Here is a 16,878-nt window from a genome sequence, read left to right as displayed (position 1 = left end):
TCATTCATGCAGAAGTTACACATGTTACTCACTGAAACTTGGAAGTGTTTGCATGGGACACAGTGTGAGTGATGTCATTGGCAGCCATTGGTCCTCATTACACTTGCAAAGTAGGATTCCGAGCCCTGCCACGAAGATGCTATGTCGGCCTCTGGTGCAGCAGAAGGGGGAACACGCATCTTGCAGCTCATCAGACAGTTCAGACTTTCAAACACGCTGGATGTTGTCACCCTCACCTTGGCGAAAGCCGATCGTTGGTGCTGGGAAAGCACTTATGCTGGCTTCTGATGCATCAGAGAAGGATCGCTGACTCTTGGCGCTGCTCATAACTTCCTTCTCAAACTTTCAGGTGCGCTCTGGAAAGGAAATTGGCGTATGATATTGTTCGAAAATACGCCCCGAATGTCATTCATGCAGAAGTTACACATGTTACTCACTGAAAGTTGGAAGTGTTTGCATGGGACACAGTGTGAGTGATGTCATTGGCAGCCATTGGTCCTCATTACACTTGCAAAGTAGGATTCCGAGCCCTGCCACGAAGATGCTATGTCGGCCTCTGGTGCAGCAGAAGGGGGAACACACATCTTGCAGCTCGTCTGACAGTTCAGACTTTCAAACACGCTGGATGTTGTCGCCCTCACCTTGTTTGGTCTAGCCTCACTGGGGACCCAGGCTGAAGCGGGACCTCCTTGCTTCCACAAGGTCCTGAAGAGAAGGCCTTGTGAAGGCCGAGGTCATTGGTGCTGGGAAAGTACTTGTGTTGGCCTCTGATGCATCAGAGAGAGATTGCCAGAGCTCGCTGCTGCTGATAACTTCTTTTACAAGCTTTCCGACATACTCTGGAAATGAAATCTTCACATTACTTCATTCCAAAAGGCTCCCCTCAAGTCACTCATTTGGGATGAAGCATAATACTTACTGTAAGTGGTAGCTGTTTTGATGGGGCACACTGTGTGATGGCCTTTTCGCGCCTTGGTAGTCTTCATCATCCAGCGTGAATTGCCTTCCTTTGTCTTCGCCTGGGACCGGTCTGCATTTTCATTGAAGTGGAGGATGGCAAGCTGCGTCCTGTAAGTTGAGGATATCGCATCGGATGGCAATGCTGCCTAATGATCTGGAGTACGTGGATGTGGTTACGTGCTGACTCTTGGAATAAACCAACTGCCTCTAGACAGAGGACAGAACTACAATATAATATTACCTTGCGAGCATCCCTGCTGGAGAAAATGCCATAGACTTTGGCGCGAAGTCAATCAAGATGCTGTGGAATGCCTCCAGAGCAAACGTTTGGCCATGGGGGGACATCTGTGTGATATCCTTGAGGAGACGCTTGTCCTCAGTGATGTGCTTGAATTGCTCGTATGCCTGGGACTCTTGAGGAAAAGGTATGCTTTAAAACAAGTTCTTTAGACAAGGGCAAAAACAACTCACTGGGGTCCATCCAAACTCTTGTCTCCTCTGGCATGTCGCTGTGGAGACACCTTGGGTACAGTCCACCATGTCCAGAGTGCTGGTTGATGACGTGATTTTTCATACTCCGCCAGACGTCGACGACCAGCTCTGCATTGCCCCCTCCAGCGCGGGCTGCCCAGTACATGTGGTTGGTAGTTGACTGAATCCAGAGGTCCAGCTCCTTGCATCCAGCCCGCTTGCTTGCCGCAGCTAGCTTTTTCTTGACACCTTAATTTTAAAAAGGCATATCAGGGAAGCCTGCAGCACATTCTGTGCAAGCAAGCATCTTTTCAATCATGCTCTCAACTTTCTTACCTTTTGAGATGTGCCAAATGTCAAAGTAGTGCTTGATCTTGGGTTCACGGGTCTGCATGTGCTTTCGTATGGCAGGGTGACGGTCAGTTGTGAGAGACCGGATCTTGATACCTGTGTTATGCATTGTCGGTGGGATAACGATAAATTGTCTACCATATAAACCTTTGTGGCATGCCATACATTTCTCCTTGAAGAATTCCAGCTGCTTGATTAGGCCTTCCTTCTCCATGTTCACGCTGGCCATTGCCTGCTCCGACTGCATGAAGACGGGTTTCAAACATTACATTCCTGTATTTCCACTCTACTTACCAACGGCTTACATAAATATTTATCACTGAATTACTGCAACAACTTTCCACAGACGTGTCTACTGACCTCCCCCAGCTGGACCTGGACCGAGTGAAGAATTCTGTTGATCTGCTCAACATGCGTGGTGTATGTCAGGAACTTGGCAGAAAACCCAGGGGAGTCAAATCGTCCATCACCGGTGACATCAACCTCTTGGTTGTTCAACTGGTCCATGAGTTCAGCTTGTTCTTGTAGCCAGATCTGTTCAAATGTTATTCCATTTCTTGACTAGCCCAGTGTAAAATTACAACTTAGTTTGATTGTGCACTACTGCAGCGGTAGTTACTACAAAACAACAAAAAAGTGATGTCAGGAGAAGTGTGTTCGTTTAATCTGAACTTCATTTCTGCCTTCTGGCTAACGAGAATTGAACTTTTTTGAAAACATCTGGTCAAGCTGGGGTAAATATATCAGTATGGTTTGTTGGTCACCTTTTCTATCGCAGGAAAAAGGAGGGCATCCTGATAGTTGTAGAAGGTCCGGTCACTTGGGACCTGCACATTCATGTGGCGCAGCATCCTCAGTGTGGAAGCTACATTTGCTCCTGAAAAGAGGAGGTGGCTGGACAGCAGAAGGTTTCCTGCTGCCCTTCCATTGATGACAGGCTGGCTGTTCCACGTCCGGACATGCTCCAGAGGACAGATGCTGATGACATTGATGAGGCTGCCTTTGGTGGTAATGGTGGTTTCACAAGGCCTCGAGCACTCTGGGCATGTCTGGAACAGCTCCCTCAGACAGCTCTCAAAGACCAAGAACTGCCGTTCTTCTTCTGGGGGGGCCGGTGTACTCTCTGCGGATGACTCACTGGAATCAGAATAGTGCCAACTGTTAGGCCCAAAACCCATGCAGCTGTGAAGAGCCCACCTTTCGGTATCGTCATGGTAGGTTGGAGAGTAGCTGGAGTCAGAGTCTAGCCTGTCACCCTGTGGAGATGTGCAGTCAAGTGGATCACTGCTGCATGTGGCCGGGACGAAGGGTGGAAGCAGCAAGGGCTCCTCTGTGACACGGCCAGGAGAAGTCGCAGCTGGCGTCACTGTAGGGAAACAAATATTCATCCACACAGAATGGACGAAATGCAATAAGGACTTACAGACAGCTTCAGATCTAGTGCTGTGTTCGACAGAACCATTGTCCTGGTACGGACCACTGCTGGCTGCAGCTGTTGAAAGCCTTGCCTCAGAGGGATCTGGTTGAAGATCCTTGCTCTGAAAGATGGTTGTACAAAGGCCGATCAGTCACTTCGGTTTACAAAGCTGGAGGTGGTGCAACATAGCATTTCAGGACTGCTCTACATTCCATGCCTTCACTATAAATACACCGATTTGGGAACTTGATTAGTTTCTATCGGGTGCACGGCATCGTGAATCACAGCATTTACAACCAAACGCCATGTCTGCGCGAAATTTGAGCGCGAACAATGCACCGTTTTAGCCGGCGGAAGCATTGTACGGCGCGCGTAAAATTGCCGAACAAGCTGTATATCAAAGTTTCTAAGCTTATTTAGCCGACCCCACACTTACGAACGCGAAGCACGGAACACTGTTACTTCTTTCGCTTCTGCAAATGATGACCATTCGCGTCATGATACAGCCACGTAACTTTTAGAACAAACTATATCTTCGGCCTGACGCATGTTCGAGTCAGCGATCCTACAGAACGACACTGTCGAGCCATGCTAAGAAAATTAATTCATAGAAATACTTACCAGTACTCTTTGGCGCTTCGGGGCTTGTTGCTCGGTTCCATCGACGACGGGAAGTCGAAGCGTGGGCATAGCGTTCCAACGCAGGCGAGAGTGACTCACGTCCGGCCGATGGAAAGCGCTTATCTCGAAGTGTTCAGAGCAGAAGCGGACACACTTTGGTAGCGTCTCGGTGTTATCGAGCCCCGCGCAACGTAGCCATGCACTACGTCGCGGTTCGTCCTTCGGCAAGGCGAACAAACGTAGGCCCTTGTGCCAATTTTTCTTAGTCCGATGAGGGCACAACCTCACCGCACAAACGTCCGGCATCGCGAAAATATCACTCGCGAACCGAACAACACTCGCAACAAAACGCGATGGCGTCCCACAGATCACACGAAAAAGTGTAGATCCAAGGATGTCGCAGGATAGCAAAAGTAGGAAGTGGGGCACACAGGACCTTCTGGGAGTAAGGACCGCGTGCACCAACAACCGACAAGTAAAAGAAGCGAGGCGAGCGCTTCCTCGGAGCAGGCCGAAGCCACCGCGGTAGGGCGCATCACTCCTATGGCAGCAGACGAGGAGAAAACATAGTCCGGCTGCTTCGGGCTTGTTTTTTTTTAGTGATACGCTCTATGAACCACAACTATGTCGCGGATTTATCAAATTATTGTATCCTGCGTGTCCAGAAAGAGTAATAGAAATTAGTTCGATTATTTTCGCGGTTTTCATTTCACTTCAGTCAAGTCATTGGCGAAAGCAAATAGTCCGCGCGTAATTTTATTTCTGTTGGCTTATTTTGCGGCTATATTATCTACGAATGCAACTACTTATTCACGGAAACTTAAAAAACAAAATAAAGCCAAAGCAAAGCCTCCACAGAGCTGACTGAAAGGCACTCGACGCGTTGGTAGACTCCGCCCATCGTATGAGGCTGAATTCAAAAAAAAAAGGCGGGAGCCGGACGTTAATTAGATTTAATTGAGGAAATCGGCCACACAGGGCAATAAGTCGCAGCTCCTAAGAATGCTGGGAACGTGTACATCAAGTTCCCGCGGCAAAAAGACATGTTCAGAATCCTCTTCAGTGCACCTTTAACATTTCCCATTTATTGCAGCGCTGTTCCCCAATGCATACCAAGTTGGCCAGAGTTCAGATTTACTCAGTGGGTTCCTATTTCGCGATAATCGCGACGAGGTCGACGCAGCCGCTACTGAATATCACCATCCTGTTCTCAGCAGTCGCATTCAATTGCGGTAAAACGGTACCAATTAGACAGGGATAAGTTCCACATTTGCATCCGAATCATGCATTAATGGAGAGCTCTCAATACAGTTATCGACATCGGCTCTCTGCCATAATATGACGTAGGTGACAAGATGCACCTTCTTCACCGATCCTCTTCACTTAGACTTTTCCAGAGCTAACGCGTGGCGATCTTATTCTCGGTAACAGTACCGTGAGACGTAGTGAATATTTTGACAAAATACGAACGAGCGAGTAGGAGGCTCCTTCACCCGCGTAGCGATTATTTTCATAAAGAGGCAACGCGTATCATTCACAGATTAAATTGTCCATTCGTGTCACATGGTTGCATGCTTCTCGCGCTCTTCTGATTCTTCCACTCCTTGATCCCTGTTCATTCTCTTTGAGTTACTTGGCAGTCACAGGAGCGCCAAGTGGAATACTGCTTTTGGCAACCTATATGTGTTAACACTTCTTCAGCTCTAAGACCCCTTATTCTCGTGAGGAGCAAAACCGCAAAACAGGGCGCGGCAGAGGCAGGCGCAACACAGGGTGGTACTGACAGTTGAACATTCATTGAAGAACAGCAGCGCTTACATGGATCAGTCGCGTGACTAATAAGGCAAACAACCGTAAAATGAAGATGAAGCACGAAAAAACAATTCAGTGGCAACCATGACAAAAACAACCAGTACGTCGAAGGCAAGGAACCGAGCAAAGGTGACAAAAGCTGCCTGCGCAAAACCAAACAAAATGAGCCTAGATATTGGTTTGGTTTATTGCTGTTTAGCGGCCCAAAGCGACACACGCTATGAGGGACGCCGTAGTGAAGGGCTCCGGAAGCGCTGATTCTTTCTGAAAAATGGACGCAGAAGGTGTACTTACACATTTATCTGGCTCCGATTTCAAGATGAGAACCGCCTCGACAGTTTCCCTTTCAAGCTGTCCCTTTATTCGCCTCATATTATGTGTGCAGTTCAGTTTAGGGTAGCAGTCTTTAAAACTTCGATAGTGAACGGGCAGGCAAGGTCCTCCGGGCCTTCTCAAGAAACGCGCATGCTCTTGAGAGCAAATGCTTAAACATCTATCAGCTCGGCCGACATATCTCACACATCAACTCGGTTGCGCATGAAGGACTCTTTTTTTCGAATGCCTCCTGCAACAGTTTGCAATGTTTTAAGTCTGCTTGCCCACAAAATTAGTACTTAGAAAGCTTACAGGGCGCTGACATGGCCACAACAACGTCATATCTGTCTTAAAAAGTACGGTAAGACTACATACTTAATTCGGATAGTTAGCTCATTGGAAAAGCTGTCTTTTTTCACAGTCTTGAGGAAATTTTTAAGCAGAGAATCGGCCACAGACCTTAACAGCGAGCTCGGAAAGCCTGCGTTCTCTAGTCGGTCAACATGAAAATGAAAACTAAGATGCACTCTATGATCTAATTATTTTAAAACCGCAGACGTAAAACATGAAGACGCCAAGGCTCGTTTGACAAGTTTTGAAATGAATGAGTCGAAAGGGAGCACACTTTTATTGCGAAAGAAACACTGCTCGCAGTTTCAGCCTTCAGCGTAGCGCGGCGGTGGACACGTTTGACCTTTGCCTTGCCCTCTGGTGTGACATCACACCGGCTGAGAAAACCAGGGCCCCAACTCGTGCCGTCGGCGGAGAGCGGCGGTAGACACGGCGGGCGGTGAGCCTCTCGCCTCTCTTGCTAGGAGCGCTGCGATCGGAGTGACGTCATACCAGTTGTATAGAGACAAGCTCCAGCTCGTGCCGTCGGCGCAGAGCGGCGGTAGACACGGCGGATGCGGGCTGAAGAAACGGATGAAGTTGCTTACGCAATTTCCGGGCTTAACCAAGCTTAGCCTCTTCCAATTTTTTTGTCACGTAAGCAATATTACGACAGGTTTCAGCCCTTCGCGTCGGGGCGGCCGCGAGGCACGTCTGACTATGAAGGGCGGTGCGAGGCGCGGCGACTACAGCCGTAGCCGCGCCGCTGCTGAGTGGAGGCGCTGCCGTCGCCGCGTTCTCGCCAGCTGCGGAGTGTGCAGAGGAGGCTGGAGAACGGGGGAAGGTGGTATAAAATGCGTTCGCTCGCTTTTTCTTTCCTTTCCTCTCTCTCCTTCCTGTGATCTTGTAACTCTCCTCTATCTGCACGTGGCAGCGGTGGTGGCTTGGCTCGAGCCAGTAGCAGGCCCGTGCAATTTCCTTTTCATCCTTCTCTCAGTCACAACAACAACAACAACAACTCCGTCGCATGGCCGGCTCCGTCGTATGGAGTATCTGTTCTCGCTTCGGCGAGCGCGGCTTCGGCCGCTTCTTTTTGAGCAGCGACCGCTCCGGCGGACGCAGTTGTTGCTGCGACGCGCGTCTTTTCTTTCCCTTTTCTCTTTCCTCTGATCTTATAACTCTCTTCTATCTGCACGTGGCAGCGGTGGTGGCTTGGCTCGAGCCAGTAGCAGGCCCGTGCAATTTCCTCTTCATCCTTCTCTCAGTCACAACAACAACAACAACAACAACGGCTCCGTCGTTATGCCGCCTGATAAACAGAAAAGGAGGCTACGTCGGCTTGACGAAGCCACGAAACGACAACGGGCTTCGGAGACAGATGAAGAACGCGGACAGCGCCTTGCTAAGCAGCGCGCTCAAGACGCTGCTAGACGGGCGCACCGCGCCTCTATAGAAACCGAATCGTCTACAACCGGTGATGATCCCGAATGGAACGCTGTGGATGCTTACGCAACCTGCGAGGTTTAACCAAAGATAAACACCAGCAAAGTTTCTTCGATCTCGGCTGAAAAGCCGAGGAAACATGATCATGTTGATAAAAATATAATCTTGTCTAAAAACTGGATGTGTTCATTTTGCGGAAGCTCAAGAGTAAAACTAAGACAACGTAAACAACTGAAAAACACAGCCAAAAGCTCATGTGACACCTAGGCTAGGACACTGTTAGACGAAAGTTTTAAAATGATAAAAAATATACATATCTAAAAACAGTAGAAACTAAGCCATGGGTGAATTTACGTTTCGGCGCTCGATCTAAATGGGCGGGAAAGATTTCTTACTGCAGTAGTGCCACGCTGAAGCCAATACGAATTACTTTCCATTGAACTAAAATTTTACCAACAAATTGAGAAAATGGTTGACTTTATACAAAACCTAAGTAGCTCCAAAAAGGAACCCGCAGGCACTCCGCAGGAGTTCCAGAAGTCGTCCACGTCCGTGATGGCATCCCTTACAGCATTGAAAAGTTCTCCACGGGGAACAGGATAAAGTAATTCTTCGACATCAACAGAGACCGTGCAGATATCGCAAAGAACTGCTGTTTTTAGCACTTCAACCAATTTGTTAGATCCATCAATTTTGAAAGGGTCTTCTGGCTTTAGCTTTTCAGGCCGCTTTGCAGAAACCTGCCAACTTGGCCACGCCAACTTCCTCTCTCTGTTACAATCTCCATGAACGAACAAGCATCTTTATGGGTCTTTGCTTTAAAGGTGACGTTCAGTACATCAAGCTTGCTTCCCGACACTTGCTTTTTCAGCGTGTGCAGTTTCAGTTCCTCTAAAAGTGGAATTGCCTTGCGCTTAAACTTAAATGGTGTTTGAGTGACGGCCTGTAAATTCCTCCTCAGCGTGTGTTTCGCACTTTTCAAAAAGGGTCTGTAGCAAATTGTAAAGCCCCCCTCCTTGTGCGACTGGACAAGAGCAAGGACATGCTCACAAACTACCAACTGGCCTACAAACCAGCCCTTCTAACCCCTTATTCATCATGCGCGCAGAGCACAGCGAATATATTGATGACGGATACTGACGAACTCATCCAAGTATAACACTTAGTCGCAGTTACAGCCTACGGTTTTATTGCTTCGCGTCCACTGGGATGCGTGGCGTTTAGGAAGCTGCGGCCAGACACGTGCTGTTTTGAGAAAAGCAAATGAACGGCTCACGTCACAGTGGCAGTGTGCGTCAGGGAGTGCGCGCCCTTACGTGTTTCTCGCCTTCTGAGGAGCGAACGCTAAAACAATTTTTAAACTGCATTCAAGCGCGTGATAATCTCTGGCCTTCACAATCGTGCTTCCTTTCATCAGAAGTTGGAAATTGACTCATTTTTGCCGCTTCTACGCAGAGTCCATTGTGGTACGATGAATGTAACAATGAAGGTTACCTTTTTGTTGATAATAATTTGAGATCTATCAAAGAAAAGGCAATGCAGCAGTTCAAACTACTAGAGCAAGCTGCCCTCTTCCTTCCCCCCCCCCCTTTCGCCCGTCCTGCGCTGGGTCGGATGAACATAAGCTGCTGAACACGGCCTACTGAAGAAACGCTTAGATGGACGCACACTATCGCTTTTCTGGAGCAATGTCTTTTTGCAAGAGGACGTCGAAATGTGTTTTAAAGCAACCCTTGTGAGTTTAATGTTTTCCAAAGAGGATTGGTATCAGGAGATTTTCGTGTTTGAGAAAAAACGCCTTTTAAAAGGCCGTGAGCTGTTCTTCGTTTAAGATCCTCAACAGTACTCTTGAAGGGGCACTGACAACTGCTTTCGCAAGAAATCAAAACACCAACGGATGATATTTTGAGCGTACAGAAGAATCCGTACGTGGACTTCGAAGAAAACTCTTATTTCAGTAGAGCACTAGAATGAAAGCTGCCCAAACTTTAGCTTTGCCGCTCCTAAAGATGAAGACGTCAAGCCAAACTGTGGGCAGACCAGCTGAAATATAAAATGGCGATCTGCTCTAAACCATCCCAAAGTGGATGAAATATTCTTGCTTTCCTTTGTTGGGACCGTGGTGGTGTCAACGGATACAGAAACTATCGAAAATTTAGGTCTTCAATTCTTACTTTAGCGGCCTGGTGAAAAATTATGAAAACACTTTGAAGCTCTCCGTCCTTTCGCATATGAGCTCTGTCTCGTATTTCCTGTCAGGCTTACACAAATTGGTGTTTCAACTACAGTTATCAAAGCCTTCGAATCATTTGAAGCTAAATAACTGTACTTCAGAAACAGGCACATATTTGTACCTGCTAATTTGTGTAGAACGTTTTGAAGGTTGAAAAAAGCAGCTAATAAATGGCAAAGAGGCTCGCGTAATGCACTGAGATCAGAACGCCTCCGATTACTGCACATAAACTATCCACGTCAAATTTTTGGCAGCGGTAATAAAAAATAAGCGAAATATTCATTGCTACCTCGAATATGTCATTTTCTGAAATATGTGCAGTGAGCACTACGGCCGTATGGCTCTTGTCTTATGCAAAAAGCTTTTTGCGCGCATAAAGCGTTACTGCTTGGACACCTTGTTGAGAAAAACTTCGTGAGGCTTGATTCCGCTAAGATTGCAGCTGTTGAGTCGTTCAAGCCACCCCAGTATATGAAAGAGCCTCGTAGTTTCTTCTGCTTATGCTCATACTTTCGCCACTTTATTCATCGCTTTGCGAGAATCGCATACCCCCTGACAGGCATCATTCAGAAACATGCGGCTTTCGAGTGGACCCCTGAGTGCGACTTCGCCTTTACTGAACTAAAATTCCTCTCATGTCGCACCCTCTTGTTCACCACTTCGATCCATCCGCCTTGTACAAAGGTTCACACCGACGCAAGTGGTATTAGAATGGGAGCTCTTCTCTTCCAGCGCTGTGAAAATAAAGCGCAAGTTTTGCGTACGTGAGACGCTTCCTCAGAACGCCGGAGAGCAATTATACGCAACCGAGCAGGAATGCCTCGCTGTCGTCTTCGCCACGCATCGTTTCCGTTCGTATCTCTACGCACACCCGTTCACCTTCATCACTGACCGTCATGCCTTCTGCTAGCTCATTGAACTTCGTTACCCGTGTGGGCTCATTGCATGGTGTACTCTCTAGCTACAACAGTATGACTACACCGTCGCCTTCAAGAGTGGTCGACGGCCCGCTGACGCGGACTGTGTTTCGAGCCTGCCCCTACCTGAGACGGAGTCGGACAACGATAATTTCGACCACTACGCCGCGACAGTGTCGTCAGCTTTTCCTGGCATCCCCGCGATCAAAGCGGAAGAACAAAAAGATTCATTTTCTTCACTCAACTGAGCATAAATTTGCAGAATTCCGAATTTTGGCACTAGACATAGAAAATTACATAGCCATATCCCACACCCTTCCAATATTGCCCACATACTGATGATCTGAAAAACATTTAGGTGCTTTGATGTTCAAACCAATTAATGTCTTCGTTAGCCTTCCGGTCAGTGAAATTTGAAATGAAGTGACTCCTCTTCCACGCTTCTTATTAAGCATTTTGTGGCAGTGTCCTGTCTTTATCCCTTTATCCCGCAACAGACATCATCTCTGCGTCTTTGCTGCAGATTGCTTTGCGCCGTCTGCACTGTCCGCTCAAGACTAGCCCAGCAGCCCAGCGGAGTACACGTGCTTGGCTGACCACCGACTTCGACCGGCTACAAGGGGCGTTTCCCGTCAGCGGTTTTCGCTATCTGCAGCATCCACCTGACGCCTGACGTCACACGCATTGGGTTACAAAAGGACCCATCCGCCGCCACGGTCCCCACTTGGCAGCAGCGACGACCGACTGAGTGCAGCAACTTATCGTGTCTCTGCGTCTTTGCTGCAGGTTAGTGCCAAAGCTGTTTGAAATCTGTTGGTCTTTTCCATATCGTCGCTGCTGCCAAATTGTGAGCTTCTTGGCGTTTTTTGTGCAATAGGCCTTGAACGTGACATGGCGAAAGAAGTTGCTAAGCTTAAAGAGGAGCTGAAGGCTGAGTTAGTGAAAATTAAAGAAGACTTCAAACAGGAAATAAAAACTTCGCGAGAGTGCATTGAAAGGGATCTTCGAAGCGAAATTAGAGAACTAAAGGCTAAACAACGTAACATGACAACGAGCCTTGAGTTTGCTCATGACTCTATGGAAGAGCTGAAACAAAAACTTGAGGCTGAAATCTCAAGGAACGCTAAACTCGAAAAAGAGAATGAAGCACTTAAGGTCAAGTGCATATCATTAGAAAAAAAACATGATGAAGCTATAAGACGCATTGTTCACACGGAGCAGTATTCTCGAAACATGAATATTGAAATCCAAGGTGTAGTAAAACAGGATGATGAGAATGTCCTGCAGATTGTTCAAGGGGTTGGAGAAGCAATCAAAGAGCCAATCAGTGAGGATGACATTGAATCCTGCCATCGAGTTCCAACAAGAGATGCTGACAAATCAAACATCATTGTCCAATTCAAATCTCGTTCAAAACGCGACAGCATACTTAGGAAAGGAAAAAAGGCCCGACTGACCAATGAGGATATTGGGATCAGTAATGCCGCCCCAGTATATATAAATGAGCACCTCTGCCCGGCCCTAAAGAGACTCCTGGGTATGACTGTAAAGCGGAAGTATGAGCACAAATGGAAGTCGGTGTGCACTCTGAATGGAAAAATTTTTGCTAAGCAAACAGAATCTTCTGATGTTGTTCAGATCACTTGTGAGGCTGACTTTGTGAAAATCGAGTGAGTCTTAGACAGCTTTAGCGCTTTAGTGCGTTATTGTTGCTTGTTAAATCGGTCAAGATGGATTGTCACAGCTTCGTCCTACCTGGGTGCATACGTCCTCAACCACCCTCTCTTCAAACAGTCTTGCACATCAATGCTCGTTCTGTACATGGTAAACAAGATGATATCACACATTTGTTAAGTCAATTTCCTTTTAAATATACCACTATAATGATCTCTGAGACCTGGTACTATGATGGCTGTGACATGCTCCATCTTGATGGGTATGACAGATTCTTTAACAATCGCAAAGATAGACGAGGTGGTGGTGTAGCGCTCCATGTCCAAAGATGTAAAGATTGTGAATTACTGCCTGAATTTTGTGAAATTACCAATGATTATGAATGTTTGACTGTGAAGGCTGGGCTAGAGGTTATCACGGTCATGTATCGTCCACCGAAGGGAAACATGAAATCTTTTATGAAATATTTTGACCTCCTCCTAGAATATGTTCGAAGCAATAATTTTCAGCTAACATGCGGAGGTGACTTCAATATAAATACCCTCGATAATACTTCAACTGTCATTGATTTCACTATTCAACTTCAGTCGTTGGGATTCATAAGTGTTATCAATACACCGACTCGTGTTACTGTGTCTACTTGATCTGCTTTAGATTTGTTTATAACAAACTCAGAAACTTCTGTTTTTAGTGCTGGTACTATAGCATCGGATGTTAGTGATCATTGTCCCATCTTTATGTTCTATGACTCATTACCAAAACCTAAAAAACGTTCTGAACAAATAACCGTACAATATATGCCTCAGTGTGCTTTAGAGGCTTTCGAAATAGACATTAGTTTCCAAGACTGGTCTTCTGTGTATGACAAGTTAAATGCAAACGATGCATATGTACAATTTCTCGAGATATTTTCCACAATCTATTCCAAACACTTTCCTATCAAAACTTTTACTCCATCAAAGAAGATAAGAAAGCCGTGGGTAACAACCGACCACTTAAAGACTATAAAGAGAAAAAATACACTTTTTCACACTTTTCTAACAACGCGAAATCCTGATGCTTTGAAAAATTTCAAAGTGGTCAGAAACAAGCTGAATTCTGAGCTTCGGCGGGCAAAAGTTGCTTACTTTGAAAATCTCTTTGCAAGTATTGGTAAACAACAGCCGGCCGCAGCCTGGAAAGTAATCAATAATGTTCTGGGTAGAGACAGGAAGGATTTATTACCTGATAAAATAACTCACGAAGACCAGATAATTACCGGTCGAGGTCTTGCAGACTTTTTCAATAAGCCCTTCATTGGAACTGCACTACAACACAAAAATTCCCAAATAAACGAAGATTTAAGTTGTTCATGCGCCGAAAGTATATTTCTTACACCAACAGATGAAGCAACATTTTTGTCACTAAAAAACAGCAAAGCCCTTGATATTGATAACCTCCAAATTAAGCCTATCAAGTATGTTATAGAATACCTAACACCAGTACTAACGTATATATTCAATCTTTCTCTTGAATCCGGGGAATTTCCAAATGCGATGAAAAAGTCCCGGGTGTCTGTTGTATACAAAGGAGGGGATAAAAACGTGCCCAAAAATTACCGCCCAATATCTATAACATTTACATTTGGAAAAGGATTTGAAAAGATATTATATGACCGCTTTAACAAATTCTTTGAAAAGTTCCACCTAATTTCTAATGCACAGTTTGGCTTCAGAAAAGGACGCTCTACTGAATTAGCATTATTAGAACTTAAGGAATACATAGTGAAAAATTTTGAAAAGAAACTAATAACTGTCAGCCTTTTCATCGACTTCAGTAAAGCTTTCGATTCTCTGGACCATGATTTTCTAACTCATAAGCTTTCAGCTTACGGTATCAGGGGTAAGCCTCTATCCTTATTACAGTCCTACTTAGCAAACAGGCAGCAATGCGTATATCTTGCCAACCATCAATCGTCCTTTTTACCAATCATCAGAGGTGTACCGCAGGGTAGCGTGCTGGGCCCTTTATTATTCAATGTGTATATCAACAGTATTGTAAACATTGATAAGACCTTAAAATTCATTATATATGCTGATGATTGCACAGTACTATTCTCTGGTGTAGATGTAACTAAACTAATGATCAAATGTAACCAATTGCTTGATACTCTTCAGAAGTGGTGTGGTGCTAATATACTCAAAATCAATCCTACAAAATCAAAAGTGATGGTATTTCGACCAAAAAACAAGGCTATCAGGTTTGAAGGTGTTATTACCTGTGCTGGTGAGAAAATTGAAATCGTTCATGAACACACCATATACTTGGGGTAACATTTTCTTCTAACCTTACTTGGAATTCACACGTTCAAAAGTTAACTAATAGTCTCTCGTCAGTGACAGGCGCAATCTGCCGCTGCCGCACTTTTCTTCCTTGTAAAATAAAACTTCAGATATATAATGCGCTATTTGCCTCACGCATCAATTACTGTTCTTTAGTTTGGCTCACAACTACTAAAACAAACATAGAGAAAATTTCACTGCTCCAAAAGAAAGTCATTCGTCATATTGCGAATCTTGATTACTTAGGTCATACTCGACAAGCTCTCCAGGCGCATAATGTTGTAAGGATTCAAAATATGTACGAATTGCGAATTATGTTGTCATACTATTTCCCTTCCAGCTTCAGATCAATGGTAGAAGGTACCACACTGCTAAAAGAAAATAGCCATCCAGTAAACACACGCAACACAGGCAAATGGCTAGTACCGTTTTTTCGAACAGACTACAGGCTACAGGCACTAGAATACAATCTTCCCACAATTCTCAACAAATACAAAGACACGAATAAATCTACCAAAGCTACACTACGTCATTATTTTGTAATGATGTAACCTGATGTTCTTTCTCTTAGTTGAAAATTTCTCTCCAATTTTCCTCAGTTTGTTTAACAAATTTCTCGTTTAAAGCGTTAATAAAGTGTGTAAGATTTGCTGTCATTTATTGAGCTGATTGTATGTATATTTCCTTGCAGTTAGTGTCATTTGCCGAATTGATATTTTTGGTGTCCTCTTAATATAACTATATGTTCACTGCCTTTACTGGAATCCATGATACTCTTTTGTTTCCTTGTTGCATCAACTATTTGCTTCTCTATGTATATGAATATTCTTTTAATGTGTGCTGTTATGCCTTGTAACGGCTGGCTGGGGCCTCGTCAAGCTGTTTACGCACAGCTTTTAGCCCAGTCAGCCGACCAGAACCTTCTGGGAAATAAATTGAAATTGAAATTGAAATTGAATGAAAGGACGTGCAGTTTAGAAGCAAATTTCATAAACGTCAAGAGACTCCCCTGATTTGGTAATAGTAACCATCTGTTAATAGCAGCGGTAGTGTGAATTGTTCTGGGACATCAGATAACCATAAACACGTAACAGAACGCTAACAAATTGTTCCCAGTTTTCAAAGAAAGTCACTTGTCCAAGTACACGTGGGTATCGACGGGTCAAGCACAACAATGAGTGAACACGAGTGCAGAACCTTTGAGGCAAACAAGAACTCATATGCTTCGTTCGAGGTAGGCAAAACGAGGGGTCCATCGCACCTCGTACCCAGCTTCATAAGCTCGGTTGTCTTGGTAACATCTTTTGTGGGCTTGTCTTTGTTCTTCGCTCTAACTCCGCCTTTGTTACACAATGGGCTCCATTGGCAATCAGTGAAGTGGAATCCAAGGTTGCGGGACTTATTAGTAACCTTAGAGCAGTGTTCCCACAATCTCTTTTTATACGATTAGGCTGTGCAACGTACAAGTCGCCACGATAAAAAAGGATCGAGTATACAAGTTGCTACTGACAAACCAAAAATTTTCAGCATTAATTTTTAGACCTGTCGGGAAAAAATTGTTTACTCCCGAACACAAGCATTCCACTAGTCAGCCGCCAGTTTCGTCTGCTTTAAACGTGCTGTCGTATCCGTTTTCATGGTTCCTGAGTATGCAGCAGATTTCACTGCTCTGCCTGAAGGCATGACGTTCCGATTCACAAAATAAGCGTCATCATAACGCGCCTATTCTAACAAATTCTCTTGTCGATTTTTCATAGGAAGATATAAATGACTACAGCCGGGCTCCGGGGATTTTTTGAGATAAACATGGGTTTTGCCTTGAGAGAATTCACGGCAACACATCACAACTGTTTGTAGTTTCTTAACACGACCACGAACAGCCCAGGTCAAACTGTGAATGGCCGCTGTGGTCCACGTCCTGCAAGCATGAACAGTGTTGGTCACGGATTGCACCCTGCATTTGGCGGGAGTCTGGATAGAATCATTCTGTAAAGTGTTCATCTCGGCCATGAG

The 16,878-nt window shown here is 45.3% G+C and overlaps 2 protein-coding genes across 4 annotated transcripts; one reads left to right on the top strand and one right to left on the bottom strand.

Moving 5' to 3' along the window:
* Positions 1-25: 25 nt before the first annotated feature.
* Positions 26-4,723, bottom strand: LOC149333735 (uncharacterized). 3 transcript variants are annotated; one of them, XM_089558749.1, is made up of 14 exons: positions 3,821-4,723; positions 3,206-3,320; positions 2,980-3,148; positions 2,547-2,919; positions 2,143-2,316; positions 1,948-2,023; positions 1,768-1,878; positions 1,432-1,680; positions 1,202-1,373; positions 920-1,068; positions 642-839; positions 438-556; positions 237-356; positions 26-151 (listed from the first exon to the last, which is right to left on the bottom strand). In XM_089558749.1, the coding sequence occupies exons 1-11, from the start codon at positions 4,124-4,126 to the stop codon at positions 658-660; spliced, it is 2,076 nt and encodes a 691-aa protein (XP_089414875.1). In that variant the 5' UTR covers positions 4,127-4,723; the 3' UTR covers positions 26-151; positions 237-356; positions 438-556; positions 642-657. The 3 variants fall into 3 exon arrangements, with proteins under 3 accessions (XP_089414875.1, XP_089414874.1, XP_089414876.1); XM_089558748.1 differs by having other exon boundaries at positions 28-151; positions 1,768-2,023; XM_089558750.1 differs by lacking the exons at positions 26-151; positions 237-356; positions 438-556 and having other exon boundaries at positions 645-852; positions 1,768-2,023.
* A 6,927-nt stretch (positions 4,724-11,650) lies between these two features.
* On the top strand, positions 11,651-12,587 carry LOC149333734 (uncharacterized). The gene has a single exon (XM_089556107.1). The coding sequence runs from the start codon at positions 11,762-11,764 to the stop codon at positions 12,542-12,544; it is 783 nt and encodes a 260-aa protein (XP_089412233.1). The 5' UTR covers positions 11,651-11,761; the 3' UTR covers positions 12,545-12,587.
* The last annotated feature ends 4,291 nt before the right edge of the window (positions 12,588-16,878 follow it).

This window comes from Amblyomma mixtum, chromosome 8, assembly GCF_055824585.1.
Source record: "Amblyomma mixtum isolate Tamu chromosome 8, ASM5582458v1, whole genome shotgun sequence".
NCBI lineage: Eukaryota > Metazoa > Arthropoda > Arachnida > Ixodida > Ixodidae > Amblyomma > Amblyomma mixtum.
The sequence above is the reverse complement of the archived record's forward strand: the minus strand, read 5'-3'. Positions and strand labels throughout refer to the sequence as shown.

What these genes read in the sequence shown, in the direction of transcription:
- LOC149333735 (XM_089558748.1), bottom strand. Translation starts at nt 4,126, where the DNA reads ATGCCGGACGTTTGTGCGGTGAGGTTGTGCCCTCATCGGACTAAGAAA. An exon ending in CACTAGATCTGAAGCTGTCT is followed by an intron (nt 3,149 to 3,205) that starts GTAAGTCCTTAT and finishes GTTTCCCTACAG; the next exon opens with TGACGCCAGCTGCGACTTCT. An exon ending in AAGAGTTTGGATGGACCCCA is followed by an intron (nt 1,374 to 1,431) that starts GTGAGTTGTTTT and finishes CTTTTCCTCAAG; the next exon opens with AGTCCCAGGCATACGAGCAA.
- LOC149333734 (XM_089556107.1), top strand. Translation starts at nt 11,762, where the DNA reads ATGGCGAAAGAAGTTGCTAAGCTTAAAGAGGAGCTGAAGGCTGAGTTA.